At 51.7% G+C, this 26,582-nt stretch overlaps 1 protein-coding gene across 1 annotated transcript; it reads right to left on the bottom strand.

The window, feature by feature from the left end:
• Window positions 1-16,115: 16,115 nt before the first annotated feature.
• Sh2d6 (SH2 domain containing 6) lies at window positions 16,116-26,072 on the bottom strand. Its single transcript, XM_060384568.1, has 17 exons — window positions 26,012-26,072; window positions 25,154-25,299; window positions 23,326-23,351; window positions 22,978-23,012; window positions 22,539-22,609; window positions 22,309-22,438; window positions 21,604-21,725; window positions 20,787-20,850; window positions 20,217-20,239; window positions 19,803-19,863; window positions 19,373-19,451; window positions 19,070-19,100; window positions 18,918-18,942; window positions 18,475-18,533; window positions 18,105-18,188; window positions 17,793-17,951; window positions 16,116-16,523 (listed from the first exon to the last, which is right to left on the bottom strand). Exons 1-17 carry the CDS (start codon window positions 26,070-26,072, stop codon window positions 16,407-16,409), a joined length of 1,293 nt encoding a protein of 430 aa, XP_060240551.1. The 3' UTR covers window positions 16,116-16,406.
• Between the last annotated feature and the right edge of the window lie 510 nt (window positions 26,073-26,582).

Here is a 26,582-nt window from a genome sequence, read left to right as displayed (position 1 = left end):
TTTATTCTAATTTACTGCTGAGACGAGGAAAAGTCTGAATGCTGCAGTTCTGCTTGCTGAGAGGAGAGAGAAATGTGACCTTGGTGTCTTTATTTAGTGTGTCAGGGTGATGACATTCTTCAACTAGCTTCCACAAGACACTGATCTGTAACGAGTGTTTCCCAGACCAGAAACCATGTTTGTTCTTCAATTTTCCCAGAAGAAGCCTAGTACCTTTGTCTGGGTGGAAAAGGGACAGTGAGGTGGTGGTGTTCTGTTTCTCAAACATTTAATCAGCCTTGCTGCTTGGCGCTGCTCTTGCCGTGCTTCTGGTGTTACCTGGCGCCTCCAAATCCAGGCCTCGCAGGGGTTCTGTGGTTCGAGTGAGTTGCTTCTCAGTTTTCCCACATCTGACAGGATTTGGTTTCCTCGTGTCTTCAGTTGCCGCTGACTGACAACTTTTTCAGTGTTGGGAACTGAACCCAGGCCTGACACGTGTTAAACCTGTGATCTGCGGCTGAGATGCATGCACAGCCAACAACCGCTTCATTGCTTATGTCTCCTGCAAGGTTTTCTCTGTTCTTGTTCTTTCACATTTTTAAAAATTAATTCCTCGGCCTCACATTATAGCGAACTTCAGGAGGGAAATACTGATTTCCCTGTGGTTTTCGTTGGTGCTGGTTTCAATTTTGCATAGAAGAATCCTTTTGAGGTTTGGGACATAGCGCAGTCGGTGGAGTGCTTGCCTGGCACAAAGCCCTGGGTTCAACGTCCAGAAACACGTAAACCAGGCATGGTGGCATCTGTCTGCAGTGTCAGCGCTTGGGAGGTAAAAGCAGGAGGATCAGAAGTTCAAGCTAATCCTCCAGCATCTGAGCATTTGAGGCTAGCCCAGGCTACATTCTATCTCAAGAGGAAGGAATGAAAGGAGGGAGGGAGGAGATGGCCACAGAGATGGCGCAGGGGTTAAGAGCACACGACTTGCTGCTCTTCTTATGGCCGCAGGCTCCGTTCCCAGCACCCAGATGATGCCTCACAACTACCGGTAACTCCAGTTCCAGAGGAGCCAACACCCTCTTTTTGGCTTCTGCCAGCACCAGGCTTGAATTAGTGCACAAACATAAAAGCAAGCGAAAAAAAAAAAACCACCCCTGCACATAGAAATATTTTTAAATACTTAAAATATCATTAAGAATATAAATCTTTCATAAAAATTTCATTTTACGTGTACATGCCGTTTGCATGGAGGTGCCCTTGGAGGCCAGAAGAGGGTTTCAGACCCCCTGGACGGGGGTCTCGGGAAGCTGTGAGCACATGATGGGGTGCTGACACTGATCAGGCGCCTCTGCAAGAGCAGCAGCGCAAGCGCCATAACCACTCCCCAGCTCTCCAGCCAGAAGACTATGTCTTTAAAAACGGTTAAGAATCCAAGACACAAATGAAAAGGGTTGACTGTACCCTGCCTGGTGGCCCTGCGGGACTAGAGTGGACGCTGCTGGGGAGCTGCGAGAGAACAGTCTGCCTGAGAGTTTAGTCATGACTCTCCTGGGAACTTCTTGGCTGCGCGATGCACAGAGGTTGCACCTGAATGTCCGGAGTCTCGGTTCTGCTCTTTCCCTCTACATAGGCAATCCCGCCTGTAGGAATGTCCCTACGCCCTCCAGCCTTGCCTGATTTCCTGTGGTCTTCAGTCCTGGAGTAGAAGGGACAACTCTCTGCTGCCCCACAACAGCTGGTTCCAAAGCTCCATAACACAGATTGACCTCTTCCATCTCTTCTGGCCCTGAGGATGAAAACCAGCCTTTTTTCAAGCCTTACCTCTCCATTGGCACAGGGATCCAGTTAGTCATGACTAAGATCCATGACTAAGTCACCTGCTGCTGCTAATGGCTTTCATAATCATTGTGGCTGCAAGACGCCCTCTTATGTAAACCTGACACATAGGTCAGGCAGAACAGAGTCCCACCTAGGACAGCCTGGCATTAGGACAGGCGTCTGATACAGACATGGAAAATGGTCTGTGGTAGCATTTAGATGGCTCAGTAGGGGCTTTCCTGTAATCTGAGTTCTATCCCGGGAACCCACAGAAAGGTGGAAGGAGGGGCTGGGGAGATGGCTCATTGGTTAAAACACTTGTTCCTCTTGCAGAGGAGCTGGGTTCAATTTCCAGCACCCAAATGGTGGTTCACAACCATCTGTAGCTCCAGTCCCAGGGGATCTGACGTCTTCTTTATATATAATAAAATAAATGCATCTTTTTAAAAATGAAAAAAAAATTCTCTATAAAGCCAGGCATCATGGTGGCTCTCGTCTTTAACCCCAGCATTCATGAAGCAGAGGAAGGCACATCTCTGTGAATATGAGGCTAGCCTGATCTACATACTCAGTTCCAGGTCAGCCACAGCTACATTGTGAAACATTGTCTCAAAAAAAAAAAAGTCTAGTAAAATATGACTAATTATACATTTGCTAGGGAAATAATATCTAGAATACACAAAAAGCTTAAAAAACTAAACACACACAAAAAATCAATGCAATCAACAAATGAAATGAACAGGCAGTTTTTAAAAAGACTTATTTATTTATTATTATTTATACAGTGCTCTGCGTGCATGTGTGTCTGGATGCCAGAAGGGGGCACCAGATCTCATTATAGATGGTTGTGAGCCACACGTGGTTGCTGGGAATTGAACTCAGGGCCTTTGGAAGAACAGCCAGTGTTCTTAAGTTCTGAGCCATCTCTCCAGTCCCAGGCAATTCTTAAAGGTCGAAGCACAAATGGTGAGTGAATACTTGAAAAAATGTTCAACCTCAATAGCCATCACAGAAGTGTAAATAAAAATACCTAAATGTTGCCTCTCATCCCAGTGGCAATCAAGAAAAATACTGATTGCTTCCCCAAAGTACCCCGGTTTGATTCCTAGCTAGCACCCACATGACTATTCACACACAGAACACACCTGTAACTTCAGATCTCTGAAGTTCTGGCCCTGCTGGCCCCCTCTTCTGGCCCCTCTTCTGGCCCCCTCTTCTGGCCCCTCTTCTGGCCCCTCTTCTGGCCCCCTCTTCTGGCTCCTCTTCTGGCCCCCTCTTCTGGCCCCTCTTCTGGCCCCTCTTCTGGCCCCCTCTTCTGGCCCCTCTTCTGGCCCCCTCTTCTGGCCCCTCTTCTGGCCCCCTCTTCTGGCCCCTCTTCTGGCCCCTCAGGCACCAGACATGCAAGCTGTGCACTTACATACAGAGAATAAGAGAGCAACGTTTAAGAGAACTGTCTAGGAGAGGAACTAGTGGAGGGGGTAAGAGAGGGAGGCCACGGGTATGAAAGGCAAGCTGCTCACCATGTGTGCTCATGCATTCACTTACATGACAACGATCTTGTGTGACCCAGCATAATGACATGAGCCTTGCACACACAAATTGTCTATGATGTGGAGCCCAAGGGACCAACAGGACCAGGTGGAGAAGTGTTCATTTGTGCTGGAAGTCTCTTTTAGGCTTTCCTCCTTCCTTCTTTCTTTCTTCCTTCCTTCCTTCCTTCCTTCCTTCCTTCCTGCCTTCCTTCTTCCTTCCTCCTTCCTGCCTTCCTTCTTCCTTCCTCCTTCCTGCCTTCCTTCGTTCCTTCCTTCCTTCCTTCCCTCTTTCTCTCTTTTTGTTTCTTTCTTTCTTTCTTTCTTTCTTTCTTTCTTTCTTTCTTTCTTCCTTCCTTCCTTCCTTCCTTCCTTCCTTTCTTTCTTTCTTTCTTTCTTTCTTTCTTTCTTAGCTCAGAGATCTGCCTGCCTCTGCCTTCCAACTGCCAGGATTAAAGGTGTATGCCACCACAGTATGACTTTACTTTTATTTGTGTGTCTGTGTGTAGTTGGGTGCATGAGATCATGAGTGGCCACATTAATCAGAAAAGGGCATTGGATTCCCTGTGTTCTAGTTTGCTTTTTTTTATTGCTATAATAAACACTGACCAAAACCAACTTGGGAAAGAAAGGGTTTACGGGCCTACAGGTTCCAATCCACCATCAAGGGAAACTGAGGCAGGAACTTGGAGGCAGAAACTAGAGTGGAGCCCACAGAGAAACATTGCTTACTGGTTTGCTTCTTCTGGCTGGCTCAGCCACCTTTCTTATCTAGCCCAGGCCCACCTGCCTGAGGATGGTACCGCCCTTAGTGGACTGGGCTTTACTGCATCAGTTCTCTGAGGATGGCCCTGAACTCCTCCTGCCTCCGCCACTCAAATCAGCTTTTCACTCTGAGTCTTACAGAGCCACTTTTTACCCAGTTACTCAGCTGCTGCCATGGGGAGGAATCGCTGGCTCTTCTCTTCCTTATGACATCCATATTCTATTGCTTTTGACCTTCCGTGTCTCCAGCTGAACCTTTCCTCACAGCAGGAGTCCATACAGGCTTTCTCTGTGGAGTCTGTATTCCTCACTCTCAGCTGCTGTTCATAGTTTTTGTTGTTTTCTGCTTGCTTGTTTGCTTTTCAAGACAGAGTTTCCCTGTGTAACAGAGCCCTAGACTCTGTCCTGTAGAGCAGGCTGGCCTTGAGCTCACAGAGATCTGCCTGCCTCTGCCTCCCAGTGCTGGGATTAAAGGTGTGCCCCACTCTGCCCTGTTCACCGCTTTTTACAGCTCTCCCTCACATAATTTTCCATTCACTCCCCTAGATATTATGGTACACACAACCCACACACACACACTTTTTTTTTTTTTTTTTTAGGACAAAATGACTGGAATAAAATGATGACATAATAGTCATTGTAGCCGATAGACTCTAGATGATAGGCAATTCTCTTCTATTTTAAAAATATCTTTTCCTGTTTTCTTGGCTGCGCATGAATCATGCTGTCATTATAAAAAGAGCATGAAGTAGATTGTGTTTTTCAGTAGAATGGATTCAAGCTATGAGAGGCTGATGAGCGCGGTGCTGGTCACAAGGCTCCATGAGAGAAAACCAGTGGGGAGCAAGTGATTTCAAAGGTGGCCCTGGCGGGATGGAGGGAGGACCAGCTCCGCAATCGCATGTCACAGTCAAATTAGACCTGGGCTTGGAGTCCGACCCCTCACTTACCCTGAGGCCTTAGGAGAAGCGATTAAGCACCGAGTCTGTCTGTTTGCTGCTCTCTTGTCCTCGGGCGATACTTCAGCCTCCTTGGCGTGTTCACCCAGCAGCGTGAGCATTTGCTGAGCTGCCAGCTAGACCTAGTCCACGTGCTGGACTCTACTGTGAAACTGAACAGGCGAATTCTCCATCTTTACAAGGCTTTTCTGTTTTAGACTGAGTGCTGGGTGATGACCACAGGAATGTGTGATAGTTTTATTGTAACGTACTGTGTGTATGTGTGCACATTTTGTGTGCACACGTGTGTAGGGGGTAAAGGTCGGCCCTGGGTGCCTTTCTCAGTCGCTCATCACGGGAATGTTTTGAGGCAGTCTCTCACTGATCGTGGGACTCAACAGTGCGCTGGCTGGCTGACAGGCTCTGAGGAGGCCTGTCTCCCGAGTGCTGGCGCTGCAGGCCCATACCATTGTGTCTGGCTTCCTGTGTGGGTGCTAGGGATCAGGACTCAAGTCCTCATGCTTGCCCCCCGACTGCTCTACAAACGAGCCATCCCCCCAGCTCCTACTATTTCTATTTTTGAGATGGGGTCTTCAGTGGCCCAGGCTGGCCTCACACATGCAAAGTACTCAAAGATGGCCTTGAATTCCTGTTCTTTTGTCTCCAAGCTGAGTGCTAAGAAAATACGAACACATATCACACTTAGCTAAATCTTATTTTGTTTTCGTTCTTTTGAGACAGGGTCTCTCTACATATAGCCCTATTTGCCCTGGGATTTACTGTGTAGATCAGGCTGGCCTTGAACCCACAGAGATCTACTTGCCTCTGCCTCCTGAGATTAAAAGCATGCTCTCTGGCTGGGTGGTTGGTGGTATATGCCTTTACTCCCAGCACTCCAGAAGGCAGAGGCAGGCAGATCTCTGAGTTTGAGGCCTGGTCCCCAAAGTGAGTTAGAAGATAGCCAGGACTACACACAGAAACCATGTCTCAAAAAAAAAAAATGTGGCTGGGAGTAATAGTTAGCTACATTTTGAAGGTGGAGCTCAAAGGATTTCATGGTGTGCAGACTGTGGAGGGAAAGGAATCAAGTCTCTGGTGCTGCAGTTCAGGAGGCAGAGTGCTTACCGACCGTGCGTGAAGCCCTGGCTTCAGACCTCAGTCCCACAGAAAAGGGGCCATGATGATTCACACCTGTGCTCCCAGCACAACGGAAGTGGAGTCAGGAGGATCAGAAGTTTAAGGCCATGCAGAAGCAGAGAAAGTTTGAGGCCAGCTTGTTACAAGACTGTTGGGAAAGAGACAGACGTGAGAGAGAGAGAGAGAGACGATAAGGGCGGAGAATCGGTCCAACCGCCTGAACCTTCGTGGTGTTATTCCTGGCGTCACTGATGGGCTGGTTGTAGGCCATAGCAGCTTGGTTCTCTCAGTGTTACCGTAGAGGAATGTTTCGTGATATAAAAAAAGGCTGAGTTTCCATCTTACTCAGCCCTATGCAGCAGCCATCCCTCCTTCCCCAAGGCAGGTTTCCCAGGGCGCCACACAGGAAATCAGGAGGCAAAATGACAGCGGGGCAGGAGACCATGGGTGGGGTTCCAGGTGAGCAAGTGGGGCCTCGGATTCCACAACCAATGTTAGTCTCTAGGGCCTCGGTTCTCAGCCTTCGTATTGCCGCCACCTTTAATACAGTTCCTCGAGTGGCGGTGACCCCAACCATAAAATTATTTTCGTTGCTGCTTTATGACTGTAATTTTGCTACTGTTAAGAATCACACAGTAACTATCCGATACGCAGGATATCTGATATGCAACCCCTGGGGGAGGGTCACTCTGCCCCCAAAGGGATCGCAAACCCCAGGTTGAGAATTTCCGCTCTAGGGAGCCTGTGAGTGCCCAGTGAGATGGCGGTCATCAGGGTGGGAACACTCAGGGGGAAGACACAAGAGTGGAGACAGTTTCTAGGGCACTTGACCTCCTTTGTAAGTTCACAGTGTTTCTGGTGGTAGCAAGGAAACCCAAGTGGAACTTCCACGTGACCCGTGACACCTTTGGTTCACCAGTTCCTTGGTCTCCTCCATGTTCAGGATTCCCTCTCTGACTCTAGCCCCTGACTTCCTCCCCTCCGTCCTCAGTCAGCAACCATAGATAGCCTCCGTATTCCCCCTAAACTAGGTCTGAATTTGCAAACGAGCCATAGCAACTACCCCACTGTCTCACTGGCCAGGCTGATGACCCCCTCTCCCCACTGCCTCACTGGCCAGGCTGATGACCCCCTGTCCCCACTGCCTCACTGGCCAGGCTGATGACCCCCTGTCCCCACTGCCTCACTGGCCAGGCTGATGACCCCCTGTCTCCACTGCCTCACTGGCCAGGTTGCTGACCCTCTGTCCCCACTGCCCCACCCACTGGCCAGGCTGATGACCCCCTGTCTCCACTGCCTCACTGGCCAGGCACAGCTCCTACTCCCTGAAGACACCACCTCTTCTTTCTGTCTCCTGATAACTTCCACTGTGGGTACTGTGACTTTGAGAGAGAGAGAGAGAGAAAGAGAGAGAGAGAGAGATCTTCTTCACTGAAGTTATCTTTCACACCCAAAACATAACTCAGGAACAGACGAGGAAGGGTTCAACCTAGAAGCCCCTGAGATGACAGAGGTTGTGTGGGTGTGGCCCTAGGGAAATCGGATACTGAACTGTACTATCACTGCTCAGGTGATAGTCTCTTTGGCCACTGAGTTACAATGTGGTTCTGTTTTTTTTGTGGGCAAGGAGCAAACTGCAGATCCTCCCCCCGAGAGCCCTCAGCCTTGGCCTTCCGAGCAGGGACATTAACTGAGCCAACTGTATTGGGGTGGGGGGTGGGGGGAGGAGTCTAATGGCCCATAGGTCAGTGTTCAGGAGCCAGGGTTCAGATGAAGATTCAGAGCCTAGGGGTGGCCTGGTAGAATCACAAACCTCCATTTTGTCGCTTTAATCCACTTGGGGTCTCGGCTCAGAGTTCAGCTCATAGGGGCACAGAAGAGCTCTGTCCTTGAGATGTCCATAGAGACAGAGAAAGCATGGCATTTCATCCTAGAACTTGAGGTCCTTCCCAGAGCAAAGAGGCATTAGGGAGGCATGATACGAGAACACTGGGAGCACCTAGTGTGTGACCTTGTGTCTACTTAACATCTTAACTTCTCTCAGAAACGAGGCTGAAGCCAGCTGCCATGCTTGCTTGTGCCTTGGTTGATAGAAGGTTAAGAAGGGAGGGGCAACTGGGACGCGGCCTATGGCAACGCTTAACTCTGCCTGTTTTCTATTCGTTCTGCAAGAGTGCTCAAAGCACAGGAGTTTGGCCTTCCTGGCCTCCAGCATGAAAATTAAGCATCACATGGCCCTGAGTGCATGCACAAGGCTTCTGGGGAGATTTCACACTGGCAGGTGACACTGCTGACCTTGAAGAAAGGAACAGCTGAGGGACAGGTGTTGTGTGGGGCTCTGCTGGTGAGGTTGAAGTCTGGCATTTTCTGGATAGTGGCTGAGCTTGGTGTAAAGCTCATGGATTCTCTTTCTCAGAGGGGTGCCCTCTCTGAACCTTTCCTGATAAGAAAACCTGGTTAGCAAGCACCTGGGGCTTCCTAGAGATACCCACTCTATGCTAATAAGATGCCTTGGGTGTCTTAGTTTTCAACCAATGACCTTCAATTGTTCCTGAGATTTCCCCCACCCACAGGATAATTAAGTACTGTGCTCTTCTTCTTGTGGTAGGATCATGCTACTGCATGTAAGTCAAGTATCCCTAGCACCTCTAGCCCTAGTGAGTCAAACACATTCACCCTCAAAACCCCTCCCACTGCCCAAGCTTTATAAATCCCTGATTTTACATGAAATAAAGGCGCCACACGCTGTATGGTGCCATCAGCTTTCCATCATGGCCACTTGAGATTCCTCATTTACTCTGGGGAAGGGAGAGTTCTCTCCTTCCTGGAAATTGAGCTCCGGGGGGCTTGGCTGCCAGCCAGGCTGAATGGAGCCTATCCGACTGCCACAAGCTGACCGCCTGGGGAAGCAACTGCCGGACCTGGACCTTCCTTCCAGCCCACTGCTCCTGCATCTCACCAGACCTGCCTCTGGCCAGTTTTGGGTATCTACCAAGGGCAGAAACAGCCAGTGCAAAGGCCCCAAGGCAGAGAGACTTGATATGTTGGGGAGGGACGGGGAGGAAGGTCGTGTGGCTATGTAGCAAGGATTGGGGAAGGGAATAGCAGCTAAACAAAGGAGTTGTAACACTTTGGTATCATCATAGACTCTGAAACTCCTGAACTTCTGCTGCCTCTGATAACGGCAATCTCATTTAAAAGAGCTAACTGTAACACCCTGGTGAAAAACTCACTTCCCCTGGTGAGACTGGGAGCCTTGCCTAGCACAGGAGCCTCCCACTGAAGTGATCTGGCTGTTCCTGAGAGAAGCAGAACCTCAGATCTTGGGGTCCCTCTGTTCTCCATCCAGAAGCTGTGTCCCAGACTACCACCGGATGAATTATGACAGTGTTGGAGGAGGGAGACTTGGTTTTCTGTTACATATTTGTAAAAGACTTTAAAAATTATTGTTATGACTTCTGTGTCTGCCTGGGGAATGTGCACATGCATGTGGGTGCCCCCACAGGCCAGAAGAGGCCGTCCAAACCCCTAAAGCTGGAGTTACAGGTGCTTGTGAATTACAACCAACCCCTCCCCCGCTTTTGAGACAGGAGCTCACGTAGCCCAAGATGGCCTTGAACACTGTCTTAGTTAGGGTTTCTATTGCTGTGGAGAGACACCAGACCACAGCAACTCTTCTAAAGGAGAACATTTCGCTGGGGCTGGCTTTAAGTTCAGAGGTTTGGTCCATTACTGTCATGGTGGTGTGCAGGTAGACATGGTACTGGAGAAGGAGCCAAGAGTTCTATTCCTGGATAGGCAGGCAGCAAGAAGAAAAGAAAGAGAGAGAGACTGGACCTGGTTTGAACAAACCTCAAAGCCCATCTCCAGTGACACAACAAGGCCATGCCTGTTCCAACAAGGCCACACCTCCCACTAGTGCCACTCTCTCTGTGAGCTTGCGAGGGCCATTTTCATTCAAGCCACTCAAAACACACTACGTAGCAGAGGCTAACACAGAACTGACCTGGAACTTCTGCCTCCACTGTCAGAGTGCTGGGGTCAGAGGCTCTTCGGTGTGATACCATACAATTGCAGTATCTGGTAACAGATAGTAGGATGCCAGGACTTCCAGGCATTGGTTCAAGGTCGGGCAGAGACAGGCATGCTTTCTTCGGATGCCCTTTCAATGAGCCTCCAGCTCATCTAGCCCAAGAAGGGTGGGAGAAGTTGGCACAGGCTGTAGTACCCAGAACAGGACATTCGTACTCAATCACTCACAGGCCTGGAGAGCCAGGGATGCTGGGAGACGTCAAGAAAGTGGGTGTGTGGCCACCAGAGACCGTCAGAGGTGGCTGAGGAGAAAGGGGATACTCCAGGTAGAACTGAGTGGGAAGACCTTCCCCCAGCCCGGTGATGGAAGGAAGCTGGTGTGGCCACTGACTGCTTGGTTGCAGCACTGGAAGCAGGCATCTCGGAATCTCCCAGGGTGTGCAGCTCTAGGCTGCAGCACCAAAAAACCAAGGCCACATCAGAAGCCTCTTTGATTAAGTTCCTGCCTATGTCGGGAGCGCTGGCCCTGTCATTGGAGGTTTCGTTACTGTGGCTGGATTTGGGTTTGTTTGTTGTTTGTAACGTTGGGAATTGAACCCAGGGCCTTGTGCATGCTAAGCAAGCACTTTATCACTGAGCTACAAACCCTTAGTATCTCTATCAAACAAAATCAAATAAGCTTGTGTCATGAACTAGGGAGGAACTTGTCCCAAAGTTCCAATTGAGAGACAACGCCAGCTTTAGGAACAGAGGCACCAGCGTGGAGACGTCACAGGCTGTTTGCCGCCTGGCCACTGAAAGCAGGTGAGTGACTAGGTGAGTGACTTGAAAATAGAGCAGCTATGGAAGGAGAGACAGCTCAGCAGTGAAGAGCACGGGCTGCTCTTCTAGAGGACCAGGGTTCATTTCCCAACACCCACACGGCCATTCAAACATGTCTGTAACTCCAGTTCCAGGTGGTCTAACACCCTCATGTAGACATACATGCAGGCAAAACACCAAAGCACATGACACTTAAAGAGCCTCTGGCTTGTCTGCTCCTTTTTGCTACCCTCTCACCGAGAGCAACAGGTAAGACTGGGAGGCTCCTGGGAGACTTCTGCCTTCATTTCCAAGGCCTGCGGCCATCCCTGCAGCGAATGCAAGGCCAGGCCGGCACTGGAAACCTCTTGCACTTGAAAACACATCCCCTCACTGCTTCTGCTTCCTTTTAGCTCTCTGTCTCCCTTAAGCAGAACAAGACCAGCTAAGGACCTGGAAGCAGGTTCTTCTTGGGCGCTGAACATTGCCAGGTCAGGCCCACAGCAGTGCCTCACAGGCCTATGTCCAGTGGAAACAGAGGCCTATAAAACCCTCAGGCTCTGGCCCAGTTCTGTCCACAGCACTCTGTCCTCTTACCTGAGGTGTTCCAGGCTTCTCTCCACTCACCTTCCCTGCCCTTCAAAAACATGTTGTTCCTAATAAGTTCTCTTTTCTGTCCATTTTTGTTTTTGTTTTCTGAGACAGGGTTTCTCTGTGAAGCCTTGGCTGTCCTGGACTTGCTTTGTAGACCAGGCTGGCCTCAAACACAAAGCTCTGCCTGTCTCTGTCTCCCTGAGTGCTGGGATTACAGGCGTGTACCACCCCCACCCCACTCCCAGCTATAAGTTCTCTTTTCAACAAATACTAATTTATGGAACTCTGTAGCTCACATCTGGGAGGGGCACTAAGGAAAAAGCACTAAGAGCAGAAACCAACATCTCCAAGACTCTGACTTTTGCAGACAGGTGTAGCTACAGTGGGAAAAGGTGAGGGAAGCAGTCCTTTGCAGCCTAAATTCAGGTTTGGAAAAAGGGCTTCTTTCTCTCAAAATCAGTATCCATTTCAGAGAAGAGTCTAGTAGGACCAGTTGGTTCTGGCTAGTCCTGAGTTACAGGACCGTCTGTTTTTAATTGTTGTTGTTTAGATAAAATCTCACTGTGTCACGCTGGCTATTCTGGAATTCACCATGTAGACCAGAGTGGGACTTGAACTCTCTGAGGTCTACCTGCCTCAGATTTCCAAGTCCTGTGATTATAGGCATGCACCACCATAACCATCACCATCACCACCACCACCACCACCCAACACACACACACACACACACACACACACACACACACCATACCACACCACCCAAAAACACACTATGTAGCACAAAATAACACAGAGCTAACGTGGGATCATCCTGCCTCACTGTCAGAAGCCTGTGTCTTTTCATGTGATACCATACAATTGCAACAGCTGGTAACAGATAATAGGATGCCAGGACTTCTAGGCATGGGTTCAAGGTCGGGGCAGAGACAGGCGTGTCCTTTCAATGAGCTGGAAGCTCAAGAAGGGTGGGAAAAGTTGGCACAGGCTGTATTCTCCAGAACAGGATATTCATCTTCAACTACCCACAGGTCTGGACAGCCAGGGATGCTGTCCCTGGGAGAGGCAAGAAAGTGGGTGTGTGGCCACCAGAGGTGATCAGAGGTGGGGTGTGTGTGTGTGTGTGTGTGTGTGTACTTATGTATGTATTGTATTACCAAAAAAAAAAAAAAAAAAAAATAGCAGTAGCATGGACCAACCAAATAGTAATTATTGCCATATACCAAGCCTAAAGGTTTCGTCTGTTTGTGGGTATATCAAGGCTGGTGAGGGCGTGAATGGAGCAGAGCCTCTAGGAACAGGGCACACAGATGATCACAGCCAGGCTTGGTCTGTTCACAGCTGTGAGTTTTACCAGGTGCCCGTCCTTTGCCTGACAGTGTACGTCAGCGATGTTAGGTACATGGAGTCTATACGTCATTTTTCCTTCTCACAGCAACCCTAAACTAGATCCAGAATCATAGGCGTGGCTCACCCAACACAGCTTCATTGCCTCTGATTTCAAAATGAGGAAGGCTGGGGACACAGCTTAGTTGTGCCGGGCTTAATAAAAAGCATGCCAGGCCCTGGGTTGGCTTCTCATCACTGCATGGCAAGCAAACAGACAAACAAACAAACAAACAAACAAACCCAACCTAACCCAGACTCTAGTTGGGAAATCCCTGCATGCCTCAACCGTTCAGGCAGAACCATGGCAAATTCAAGCCTAGCCTGGGCAATATGACAAGAAGTCATCTCAGCAACAGCAACTCTCGCTGTTAGCACACCTGTTAGTCCCTGGGGATGATCCCTAAAACGAGCAAAGAGGGAAGGGAGGGAGGGACTGAGGTTGGGGTTGCACGGAAGGTGAATGGCTCAGCCGGGACGGAGCTTGGATTCTTCTGTACCTGTTTCCAGTCAGGCTTCCTCTGCCGCAGTGAACCAGTGGCAAGCCTGGGGTGGGTAAGTGAGAGCGCAGTGGGGCCCAGCAGCCCAGCAGAGGTGGCTTGGCCACCTGCAGCTTTCACAGCTTTCCCAACTGCACGCTTCCTGCGCGCGGCCCTTGTCTTTCAGGTCCTCTGTGAGAGACAAATTGCTATCTGTCACACACAGTGTTTCTCAAGGACTTGTTCTCTAGGTTGATGATCCTGCCTGGACTTTTCTAGTCTGCCCTGTTCGCTGCCAGAAACGCGGCTGAGTGCTTGACAGGGCCCTGCAGTGGAAAGTCAAAGGGTACCATGTCACTAGAATTACAGAAATGCCTGCAGCTCCAGCTCTCCCCGCATCTATGCTGGCTTGCTGACCACTGCCCCAGGAAGCTGGGGGAGTGCCCCCTCCTGTGCCTACCCCTACTCATACCCTCAGCGCTCACACTCTTCACCAGGCCTCCCGGGCTCCTCCAGGCCTGTCCCTGCCACCTTTCACTCTTAGAAAGGCAAAAGGCCTGGGATTATATGGTTGTCGGCCAGCCAGCCATAGCTGCACACACTTCCATTACTTAAAAGTAACTGACTGCTGGCCAGTCACGTGGCCCAGTTGGTACAGTGCTCACCTAACATTTATGAAGCCCTGTGAATGCCCAGTGTGGAAGAAACTGGGCATGGTAGCCTATGACTGTCCCTTCAGCACTCAGAAGGTGGGGTCAGAAGAATGAGGAGTTCAAGGTTATCCTTGGCTGCACAGAAACTTTGATGCCAACCCGAGCAACATGAGACCCTGTCTCAAACCAAACCAAACCAATCCAAACCCCCAAATCTAATCAAACTGCTGTTGAATGAAAAATAGATGTATTTTTATTAGACAATCTTTTCTTGAGCATTCAAGTTAAACGAAGTCCAGATTATCAGTTTAGGGGAACTTGGGATAGACCTAATGAACTTTTCAGCAAACACTTGTCACCAACTGTATTCCAAACCCTGACTACCCGGTAGCAGGCAGGAATGGCAGGCTGGTCCTGGGGACGAAAGAACAGCCGCTAATTAGCAGGGGCCAAAGCGAGGAGGTGGGGAAGGCCAGGGTAGGATGGGTCCCTGGGAAAGGGCTCGGCAGCTGAGCAGGTGCTAGGCCAGCTCTGGGCCATGCTCTTTTCTCTTTCACGTTTGTTTATTTGGGGGGAGGGGGGACAAGGGGGGGACGGCGGGAGTGTTGTTACCACAGCACACACCCTACCCTACAGCTTCCTGAGCCATCTGAAAGCCCGGCTCCGAGTCCCCACTCCCGCAGCACTAGGGCAGGTGCTCTTTGACCAGGCGCCGCGGCTTGAAGCTGCTTCCCTGCTGGGCCTTTGTCGGCAGCAGTTAATTGACCCGAATTCTCAGCTGGTCTGGAAGAAGGGGGACGGAGTGCCGCCCATGAGGTGCTTCTTACGCGGAAGGCCCTCACTTAAGCCTCCTCACCGGAGGTCGATGATTGTGCAGGGACAATTATCGTCCCAGCTATTACAGCTGAGGGAGAGTAATCTGCCAGAGGGTGATGACGAACGAAGGCGACCGGGAACGCTCCCGCAGCCCACGTGGCCCGCCCCACCCCCGCCTCGCATCTGCAGATCCCCGGGCCCTGGCTTCCGCCTGGGCATCCCTTAAGTGTCCCTGCTCCTCCAGACCCCAGGTTCCGAGGGGCGGTCCAGAGGTGCTGGGGCGCAGCGCGGCACCAATCGGAGCCGTGACCTCCGTGCCAGCCCCCGCGCCAAGCGGCCCCTGAGCTGCCCTTTGTTTCCCAGCGCTCGAGACTTCTGCGGAGTCATGGTCACGTGGTGCTTCCGGCACGGGGTGTTCCAGGCTTCCCGCCAGGGCCTGGAGACGCCCCCGCTCTCGGCCAGCCTGTGGGTTGCTGGCTGCCAGCCCAGCCCGGAGCCCCTTGTTCCTGCTGGTCCCACGTGCTGCCAAGCGGCTCAGCTCCGGGTCGCAGAGCCTCTAGCGTGCAGTGCCCCAGGCTCCTAGCGCCTCTGTTCAGCCTCCTTTAGCTTTTCACTGGAGACTGTCTCCTGGTATCCTGTGAGTCCTAAACTCTAGACATCGAATGCTGGCCATCAGCCTTCTCTCCCCTCCGGAAACCCTGCAGACTAACAAGGTGCCGGCCACAGCCTCAGTCTCCTCAGTTTTAACTGGGTGGTAGAGTCTGCCTTGAGCCTCCTTCTCTTCCTTAGCCAAGGCCTACAAGCATAAGCAAACGTCAGTTTATTGGCCTGGCCCTCCTCTTCTGGCAAAGAGCTTAGAAGGGCAAAAGCCTGAACCAGGTAGAAATGGGTCCTGCCCCTCTGCAGCCTAGCCTATCAAGTGGGCCCACACAGCAAATCACTCCATTGCTCTTAGGAACTGTGAGGTCTTCTGGGGAAGGCCGCGGGGCTGAAGGGACAGCTCAGCGGCTAACAGCTCTTCCTGCTATCCCCAGTACCTCATCTTGTGGCTCACGCCTCTGACCCCCACACTCCAGTTCCAGGGTATCTGAGGCCTCTGGTCTCTGCGGACCCTGGCACTCACATACAGAGTGCTCTCACACAGACGTATCTACTGTGATACTTACATTTGAGGAAAAAGATATTAAAAAATAATTCAGTCAATAAATGTTTATTGAAAGTGTACTGTGTGCTGGGAAACTATATACTGGGTGCTAACTCCCCGGGAGAAGTCAGTGCCCCGATTCCATGGCCTGCGTAAGGAGAGGCAACGTCTCTTGAGGAAGCCAACCTCCCCAGGCAGCCGGTCTCAACGCCTCTCATTTTGAACCTGCAGGGACGTTAGGGTGGAGGGCGGGCAGGGGAAATAAAGCAGCCTAGAGTGGGCGTGGGGAGGACTGAAGGGGCACCCCGTGTGCCAAAGGTGGACTTGTGTGCCGCGGTTCTTCAGGGCTTGGTGGGGAAGAGCAGGCAGGTGGATCCCCGGCTGCCGCTGTGCCGGTCCACTAGGGGCAGTGCGTGCTTCCTGTAGTGCTGGACCATGGCGGCCACAGAGGAGAAGAGCTGTAGGAGGCGCGGCAGCTGTGGGTCCCTTGAGCTTTATTCTGCCAACAACTTTCTAAGCAACTGTGGGGCCTGGCGGGGGAGCTGGCGCACAGTTTTCTAGATATTTTTCCTTCCCAGTGTGCCATGAAACTGTAGTGCCGTTTGCTGTCTGGTGACAAGCCAGCAGCTGCACGGGCATGCCACGCTGTTGGCCAGCCTCAGGCTCCCAGAGCTGGGACCAGTTGCTGGGGCAAACTTCTTGGAGATTTCTCCCCTCCTCCCACTTGGCCCCATCACCCTCACCTTGACCCTATGAAGACTGAACCAAGGCCCAAGGAAACACTTCCCCCAAAGCAACCCCCTCCGTGTGTGTGTGTGTGTGTGTGTGTGTGTGTGTGTGTGTGTGCAGGTACACTTGTGTAGACAGGCCTGAGCAGTCAGAGGACAACTTCAGTTGTCCCTCAGGTAACATCTGTCTATCTTGGTTGTTTTGTTGTTACTTTTTTGGTTTTCTGACAACAGCCCTGGCTGTTCTGGAACTTACTCTGTAGACCAGGCTGGCCTGAAACTCATAGAGATCTTCCTGACTCTGCTTCCCAAGTGCTGGAATTAAAAGTGTGTGTCACTACTACCTGGCTTTCTTTTGTTTTTAAACAGTTTCTAGCTGGCCCAGAACTAAAGAGATCCATCTGCTTCTGCGAGGATTAAAGATGAGTGCCACAATGCCTAGCTAGCTTGTTTTGTAAGGAATTTTTTGATTTATTTTTTATGAATGTGCGTGTTTTATATGCATCCCGTGCATGCCAGCAGAGAAGGCCAGCGGAGGGCAGTGAGTCACTCAGAACTGGGGTTAGAGACAGCTGTAAACTGCCATGAGGGTATTGGGACTCAACTCCCTGTCCAAACCAGTAAGTGCACTACAGCCCAGCCTTGTGGGTTTGTTTGTTGTTTGTTTGTTTGCTTGTTTTTAAGGCTTATCACTGGCTCAGAGCTCACCGTGGAGGCTGAATGGCCAGTGAGCTCAGGGTCTGGGATATCCTTTCTCTACTCTCCAGCATGGAGATTCTACCCCTGCCACCTGACTTATTTACTGGGATCCTCGTATTGCAAGGCCGGCACTTGCAGACAGCTCTGTCTCAGAGGCTCCACCCTCTGTCCTTTCTACGCAGCCCGGGGTGGGGCAGGAAGCACACCTTGTGCTTTCCCCGGACACACACGTGCTCTTGGCCAGGCCCAGGGTGCCACACTTTGACTCCCCCGACACCCCATGACTTCTAAAGCACACACCTCCTCATGATTCCTGCCCTCCCGGCCCAGGGCATAGTGGTGCCCGCCATCCAGTTGCCGAATGGGAATGTTGAAGACTCGGCCTCTGAGGAGCACTGCCAGAGTGAAGGGCTGGGAACTGTGAGGCCCAGAGCTGAGGCGCACGGTGTAGGCTCCATCCTGTGGAAGGGACCCCAGCCATGACCTTCATCTTCTACTTGCCTAAGCCCAGCCAGAAAATGCCTCCCGGCCCTCCTGCTCCTGCCAGCTTCGTCAGCCACAGGCAGAGAGTAGAAGGACTTTCAGAGAGGGCCAGAGTCGACAAATGCCCACCTTTTGAAAGTGAAGCAGTGCTCTCTCAACAGATTGCCGGTCACAGTTCCCTGAATACCAAGGCTGACCCAGCAGACTGCCATCCTGTAGCACACACAGAGCTACTCAGAGATGCATCCAAGCACTGAGTTGGGCTCGGAGATCAGAGAACCCTTGGGCACAATTATTTATGTTTACATCTGCCAGCCCCGGGCTGAGCCCTAGGAGCCAACCCAAGCAGTGCCTGTTCCTGTGGCACACTGTGTTCAGTGCACGCATGCACACATGCACGCTCCTGTGGTGGTGCAGGCCCCAGGCCAGGAGGGCTCCTGGGCAGGGACTCTGCTCTCCAGAGGTGTCACCCACAGTCTTCCCGCCAGCACTTGCTCACCTCAGCAGCAGAGGTGCTCAGGGCAGGGGCTACAGAGGCAGCAGACAGGCGCCTTCCTGCTGAAAGAAGCAGGGAAGAGAGCTGGAGCCAGGAAGGGCGTGGGTAAGGAGGATTCTCGGGAGGATGTGGCAGCAGAGGCTGCCGGGCTGCCAGGCTGTCTAAAGCCCCACACAGGCCAGCCAGTGCTTGTTCCCAGGCCCAGCACCCTGGGAGGACCCACTAGACAGGCCTTGCTTGATTTCCAAGTGAGAACTGATCTTGGGACACACGCTGGCAGCTTCGCGATTTAGTGTAGACCCTGGGAAATGAGCTCAGCAGAAGTCAGAGCCGCAAGGCCCCCCTTGATGGAGTGAAGTAGACCTGAGGATCTGGGAGGGCTCTGTTGCTGGAGGGAACGACCCTGGCAGAGCAGTCCCATTCAGGCTGAAGATGTACATACTCACCTTTCAGTGTGGCATCCACCGTTCCCTGGGACACAGGAAGTCTGGTCAGAGGACAGCTGGCTTTCCACACTGCTGCCCCAAACCTGGAGTCTATCCTGGGCCTCCCTCCCACCCCTCTGGGTTCACTTCCTCCTTGACCACTAGCCTCTTACATTCGGAGCCTCCTGGTGACCGACCATGGACCTGCAAGGAGTGAATGGGGAAGCAGAGGTCAAAGGATTTCTTCTTTCGTTATTTCTTTGTTCTTTTTGAGTCAGGGTCTCACTAAGCAGCCTCAGCTGACCCAGAACTCTGTTTGTTCAAGGACTGGCCTTGAACTCACAGAGATATGCCTGCCTCTGCCACCCAAATGCTGGGATTGAAGAAAGGCATGTGCTGCCACATCTGGCCTCTGGGGTTTCCTTTCTTAGTGAACCCAATGTCCCTTGTTGTTCCCTCCCACTGTTGCCACATACTTGGACAATCCAGATGTTCTTGGCAGAGGAACTGGAGGCATCAGGGCTTTGGAGCTCAGAGTCCTAGTCAAGGCTGGGACTAGAACAGAGGGCAGGCAGGGTCTGGCTGGGAACCGGGCAGGGAAAGCCAGGCTGAGGAAGTAGCTGAGAACAGCCTGGGGAGCTATTACTGTTGCCTTTGACCTGTGCTCTCCTGGAGCCCTTCCAACCATGGGGAGATACCAGCTTGGCAACTGCAGCAGCTGAGAAGCTCTACCCAACCCTTGCTCTAAGGGTGTAACCTCTTTGTTACAGTGTGGGACCAAAGGCAGAAATGAAGACACCCATGTGGGGTCTGGAGAGGAGTATTTTGGAGGGACAGAAGCGGCCAGGGGAGAGTGTGTTCATGGGGAGTGTAGGGCTTCCGAGATGGGATGGGGTAGGTGCTCACATGGGTCTGGCTCACACTCCAGGTAGATGTCCTCATCAGGTTTCTCCACGCGGTCTGTTACCTAAGGTGTGGGACCGTGGGTGTGACTAGCCCTGTCCTTTTAGGAATTTAGGAATCTGCCTAATTAGTGAGGAAGGAGGACACAGAAGAAGCCGCTGCCTGAGAGGGAGGCGGCTCTAGGCACTGCACTTTCTCCTTCTCTCCACAGGAGGAGTGTGTCCCGACTGGCTTCTTCAGGAGTGCCCACAGAGTGGGAGGCACTGGGTGGCACCCTTAGGACCACTGGCTTATCCCTGTGGGAGCGGGACAGACTCTGCTCCAGACCTTTCCCCCAGACTACCAGGTGCTCACTCCACTTCTATCAGTTTTCTAGAAAAATCCCTAGACTGTGGCGCTAGAGAGGAGGCAGCTCACCGCTCGAGCAGGCGCAGCTCGCCCTGTAAGGAAAAGAAGAACCAGCATCACACAAGCATCAGCCAGGAAGGGCCTGGACACCCTTACTCCCAGTCCTTCTGAAGCCTGTTTCAGATCGAGCCCTTCAAATGGCCCATCCCCATCATGACATCCTAAGGTCCCGGGGGGGGGGCAAGTGTCTGGACAGTGGAGGCAATCAGAGTGGTGGCCCCTGGGAACCCCACTGATGAGGGATGACAGCCAAAGGCCTCAACAGGGAGGGTCTTAGATTTGACTGCTTCATTCTAGGGTGCCCCTCACCTTGCCCAGGGATCACACCAGCTGAAGACAGGGGATGAGGGCCTCCGCTGTTGAAATGTCTAGGGCACACCCCTTCATGTTTCTGAGCCCATCTCCTCACTGGATTTGGTAGTAATGGTACTTGTACTGACTGGGGCTTGGCAAGCCATAAGGAGGTATGGCTAGGAGGTGTGCAGCAAGCCCAAATTAAGGCAAACTCCAAATTCCACCCTGTGTAGGAGAGGACCCCCCCTCCCAGTGTGGAGCCATGGAGAAAGGGCTCCGCCTTACCTCGCCTTCCAAAAACAGGTCCCTGCTTTGGGGCTGCAGGTTGCAGGCTCGTTGCTGTCTTCAGCTGTGGGCATAACAGGGTTAGTGAGGGAGGAGGGAACACAGGCACTTGAAGAGCAAGGACGTTGGTGTGTGAGGGAATACAGCTGTAACGCTGCTTTCGAAACTAACACTGCCTGAAGAGGAGGCGGGAGGGGCAGAAGTTTAAGGCCAGCCTGAGCTCCAGGAGACCCTCTCTCAACATCCCCCTCTCCCAGAAAACCCAACTGATCAAGCAAACATAAAACACTAGAACAAGCTGGCCATGGTGGGGCTCGAGGCCATCCTGGTCTACAAAGCGAGTTCCAGGACAGCCAGGTCAGACAGAGAAGCCCTGTCTTGTGTGTGTGTGTGTGTGGGGGGGGAATTAAGACTATATAACAAGAGAAGAGCAGGAGAAGGACAACACTTTCCTCAGCCTCTAGCTTGGGTCCTTTCTTTATTGTGAATTTTTTCATTTATTTATTTATTTTTATTCTGTAAAATACAAAAGCAAAGTGGTAGTTTCCAAAGTGGATAACCAGATCTCAGTGAGAAAGGGAGCCCTAGAAGGGTGCTCTGGAGCCTAGGTGAGGACCGCTGAGCCTTGACCCTAACCCTAAGAGGGGTGGGTATAAGGTGTATGAAAGGATCCTTCAGGCAAGTGGGAGGGCTACCGTTATTTGACTCCAGTTTTTTGATCCACCCCATATTAGAGGTTTCAGGACTTCTAGAATATAAATGTGTGTTGGAGGTGGAAGGGGGTTTGCAAATGAGATGTCTGTTAAGATTTACTCACTGGGAAATGGTAGCCTGAGGTAGGGTGGGTAGGGAAGAAAGGATTTACGGGGAGTCCTCTGGCCACGGTGGGCTGAGGCACGGGTGGTGATGGCTTGGCTGGATCCAGGCGCCCAGAACGATCTGAAAGAGACTCCATGCTTTGTAGGCTGGAAAGAGGGAGGAAATTCCTCCCTAATATGCTTCCATTTTCCACCCACTCCCCCTCAGCCCCATCTCTCCCTCTCTCCTCCTGTCCCCTCTACTTATTGGCGCCTTGACAGCCCTGTCTCCATGGCAACTGGAGGCAGTCAGCTTCCCTGCCCCCACTTGGCTGAGCCCAGGGGCTGAGATGCCAGTGGTGGTGGCCTCCCCACCCTGGTTGGGAGGATGTACAGAGATTTCAGAAGGGGCACAGAAGGCCCTAGGGACTGGGTCGGGCTTCCGGCTTTGTTGATGTTGCCTTAGTTACCTTGCCCTCCCTCCTGTCTCCTCCCCATTCTCCTTCTTTACAGTTTTTTTGTTTTGTTTTGTTTTGCTTTTTTCCCTCCTTTCCTTTATCCCCCTGGCCTTTTCTGCCCAGCTAAGAGGCCTCAGTGGCAGCTAGCTGAGGCCCTTCCCCTGTCCCAGCTCAGGCAGAGGGAGGAGAGGCGGGGCCTGGACTCTCCTTTTGTTGGACGCTCTTGCCCTGACCCAAGCCCTCCGCCTCTCCCTCCTCAGCCCTCACCTAGGTATAAGGAGTCCTCTTTCGAGCCCAGAGACTGTGCAGGGGCCACACTGAGGGGCAGAACCTCACAGGGGGGCAGCTCATATTTATCCTCCTCTTCTACATCCTCCTGGGCCTTCAAGAATGGATGCTGGTAGCACAGATAGGGTGGAGGATGAAACATACCAGGCCCTGGTAGCTGATGCCTCCCTCTCTCCACCACACCCCAAATCCTCAGCAACTGGACTTACCCTGTGTCTCCAAGTCTCTGGGCCAGGCAGGAAAGATGGGCTGGCTACATTTTCTCTCCAAACCGGGGAGTCTGGATAGATAGACTGATATTGCTTAATCCCAGCCTACCCATTTCTAGCACAAGGGTTTGCTCCCTCTCTGGCAAATAATAAATCGTCTGCCCTTAACTATGGGCTTCAACCATACAACTAAAGGAATCCATAAAGATGGACATTTCTAGCAGCATACATGACGAGACAGGTGTGCAGATGCTTGCTCTGCCTATCAGCGATTCCTGACCCTTCACCCAGATTCCGAGCAAGACAGTGAAGAGAATCAGGCTTGAGTGCTGGCCTTGCTGGACAGTTGGTGGGGCAGGATATCTAGAGTCGCTCAGGGAGATCCACCTATGGGGGACCTTGGTCTGCTGGGCCCCTTATAACCCACGGTGTCACTTACCTACACATCTGGCAGGTGGGAGTGGTGGCCTCAACCTGTAAGCACACTCTACTCAATTCTGCCCAAGGGGACCCTGAATTGTGTCCGGGTGACACTGCACTCTAGGCCATTCACACTTATCCCTGTGAACCCTCCCTGAAGAAGCTGTGTGAGTGGTGGGCCTGAGATCAGAGCAACAGAAAGGGAAGACTAGAGGAAGAGATGAGCTGGTACCCCATGGAAGCTGGGCACAGTGCTGACGAAGAGCAGACGCACACAAATGGTCAGTTCCCTAGATGGCTGTTCCAGTGAAGGAGGCAGTACAGTGAAGACAAGAGGGAAGGGCAAAAGAAAGAGGAGGGTACTCACCGGGCGTTGCTGCCACTGAACCTGTCCTAGAGAGAGGCAGAAGGGGATGGAGGGTACGGTCAGTACAGCGGGCCTCTCCCTGTCCAGACCCCTGAGCCTCCAGGAGTCTGAGCAGGTCTATGTGCCTGAGGCTCCTCTGGAACCAAGCCTCACCATGGCAAGGTAGAAGAGCTGAGCTCCTTTGCCTCTCCTGAGCCCAGGAGCTGCCACAAATGTCCTGGGGGACAAGGGCCCTCTTGTCCCTGATATTTACATATTCTAAGTCTAGGGAAGATAACCGCCTCTACCTGTGGTCTCCTACCCAGAATGGACTTTATCCAGGACACTCCCAAGGCCCAGCCCCCTCTCATGGCTGTGGTCTCCAGACCTATGATGGACCAGGTTCGGCTCTCTGATCGCTGTCACCTTTTCAGACCTGTACAGGTTCCATCAGTGGACAGAATCCCTTCCTGTCACCTCTCCTGGCCCGTCCTCCCCCATCATTCGCTGCTGTGTGGTCACTGCTTAGAGAAGTTAAAGGTTGGGAGAAGATTCGGAGTCTCTCATATTTTACGTGAGCACTATTCTTTAGTGGAGGTGTTCTGAAACATCTATTTATAGGCTGGGCATGGTGGTGCATACCTTTAACCCCAGAACTTGGGAGGCAGAGGCAGGTGGATCACTGTGAGTTCGAGGCCAGCCTCCAGTGACTCTACATCATGAGTTCCAGGAAAAAAACCAAAAATAAACAAAAAACCACCACTACCAACAACAAAAATTTGTCATCAAACATCTGCTACACACTAGACAGTTCCAGGTGGTGAAGACGCTACAGAAAACAGTCAAACCTGACAAGAGTCATTTCCTCACTGGATTTTCAAAATAGCTTCAGGATGCAAGCATCAGTTTTTATTCACTTTCAAATGAAGTCCCTGAGCCCGCTGGTCAGCTGGAACTGCTGTAGCAACAGCACAACACTGAATGGCTTAAACAACAAAGATTTTTCTTTCCTCCAAGCTCAGGAGGCTAGAAGGCCAAGATGGGGGCTGGCTTCCAGTGAAGCCTGTATTTCTGGCTTGGCTCCTGCCATCCCTCTCCGAGTCCTCAGGTGGCCTCCCGAGGGAGGCTGAGCAGAGTATTACTGCTTCTTATGAAGACACAAGAGCACAGATAACATCAGGCCTTATGTTTATGACCTCATTTAATCTTAACTGCTGCCCCAAAGGCTCAATGTCCAGCTATAGCCACCAGGACTAAGGGTTCAACATTCAAGCTGGAGGAGGGCAAACTCCATTCAATCCATAATACTGAGGCTGAGAAACGGAGAAAATTCCCTGGGCTGGGGACTAGCCCAGGTGATAGAGCACTAGCCTAGCATACAGAGCCCTGTGTTTGCTCCCCAGAACCCTATAAGCCTGGTGTGGAATCTATACTCCAGTGGGAGAATGAGAATTCAAGGCCATCCTCAGTTGCATATCACATTCAAGGCCAGTGTGGGCTACTGAAGACCCTGTCTCAATAAACAAACAAAAACCAAACATTTAAAAAGCCACTACAGTAATTCAGTAGGGAGACAGGTAGTAGTATGGGAAAGTAGGGAGAATGGAGAAGACATGGGATTTAACCCCCCCCCTCCAGGTTAAACTAGGTACTGGGCCTATTCCTTCCCTTCACACCCTGCCTCAATGCCCTTCCATATCTGGACCAAGAGTCAGGGGACAGCTTTCTACCTAAGGGATTCTCTTGTTTATAAAGAGGAGCGCAAGGACTGGGATCACCAACTACGGATCAAAGTGTACAGGTCAGACTGAGTGGAACATTCTAAACGCCACCCCACCCCAACCCTCACCGATAGAGTTTCCCGGTGGTACCACTCTGCCACTTCACCTCGGCTCTTCTTTCCCGCTCCTGGCTTTGCATAGGCAAATTGCAAGGTCTGGGAGCAGCAAAGGGCTGCTGGGAGAAAAGTCTCTGTGGTCAGGGCGTGGACACCAGCTGCGCAGAGGTGAGAGGAGGGGAAAGCAAGAGGCCTGCTTCAGCAACCTTGTCAGACAGGTAGCTTTAAAAAATATTTTTATTTTATGTGAGTTGGTGTTTAGCCTGCATGTATGTGTGTGTAAGGGTGTCAGCTTTTGGAGTTACAGACGGTTGTGAGCTGCCGTGAGGGTCCTCTGGAAGAGCAGCCAGTGCTCCCTAGCCTTCAGATAGGTAGCTTTGAACAGCCCTTTTCTGTGGCTGGGATCACTTTGTACATGCCATGACAGACCCTCTGGATGAATTTCTAGATGGGGGATTGCAAGGGTTCCAGTTTTGAAGGTTGACTCTCTCACTGTCTGGCAGCACCTGAGGGTCCGTTTTATGATATTTTCAGAGCACAAAGTGATTCCACAGATTTTTGAGAGCTCAGCTATCTATCCCCAGTGTGAACAGTCCATAATTTAGGCCAGGGTAGTCAGTTAACCCTTAGGGAACACAAAACCAGTTCCTCCACTTGCCCTATTACTGGAATGCAGAGGCAGAGGCAGGTGGATCGCTGTGAGGCCAGCCTGGTCTACAGAGTGAGGGCCAGGACAGGCAGGGCTACTCAGAGACACCCTGTCTCAAAAACAAAGAAATACTTAGGTCCCCAGAGTCCCCAAGACTACAAAAATTAGACACCCCAGGCAGGAGCTGGGAGTCTACACTAGTGGTGACCGACCCATCTTACCAGAAGTCAAGCCTGAGGAGAGCCGCTCAGTGCAAGGGCTGAGAGTGGCTTCTCGGATCATTGCGGAATCACCTATAGCCCTTAGCTCACAGGCTCACAGGGCTCTCCTGCAAAGACAGATTGACACAGACCCTACCCCTGAGTGCAGGGCGGTTCAAGACTAGAAGCCCAGGCTGAGGCAGGAGAATCATGGAGAACTCCAGACCTGCCTGCCCTATACAGTGAAAGCATGCCAGTGTGAGATTATGTCGTAAAACAAACAACACAAAGAACAAAACCCATAAGACAGCCACCACTGGTAGAGCTTCCTGAGGTTGCACTGATCTAATTCCATGTGTTGGCTCCCCTGGAGCCAGGGCACCGACGTTGAGGTGGTGGCTGCTTAAAAATGGAGGGGGTGTCCAGCTGGAGTTGAGGCCCTGGTGTCAGTAGAGGAAAGGCATCGAATGGAAGGTATGGGGTGGCTTCTGAGGACCTGAAGAAAGACTGGTGAGCAGGCTGTGCACACAGGTGCTGGCGTTCTGCCAGCAAGATGCCCCACGTCAAGCCTAAGGCCAAAGTGGGCCCTAAG

This window comes from Meriones unguiculatus, chromosome 5 (genome assembly GCF_030254825.1).
Source record: "Meriones unguiculatus strain TT.TT164.6M chromosome 5, Bangor_MerUng_6.1, whole genome shotgun sequence".
NCBI lineage: Eukaryota > Metazoa > Chordata > Mammalia > Rodentia > Muridae > Meriones > Meriones unguiculatus.
The sequence above is the reverse complement of the archived record's forward strand: the minus strand, read 5'-3'. Positions and strand labels throughout refer to the sequence as shown.

Coding starts and splice junctions, on each gene's coding strand:
- Sh2d6 (XM_060384568.1), bottom strand. CDS start 26,072: ATGATCCGAGAAGCCACTCTCAGCCCTTGCACTGAGCGGCTCTCCTCA. Junction 19,101..19,372: donor AGAACATCTGGATTGTCCAA/GTATGTGGCAAC, acceptor CACTCCTTGCAG/GTCCATGGTCGGTCACCAGG. Junction 18,943..19,069: donor GTCACCAGGAGGCTCCGAAT/GTAAGAGGCTAG, acceptor CCTGTGTCCCAG/GGAACGGTGGATGCCACACT.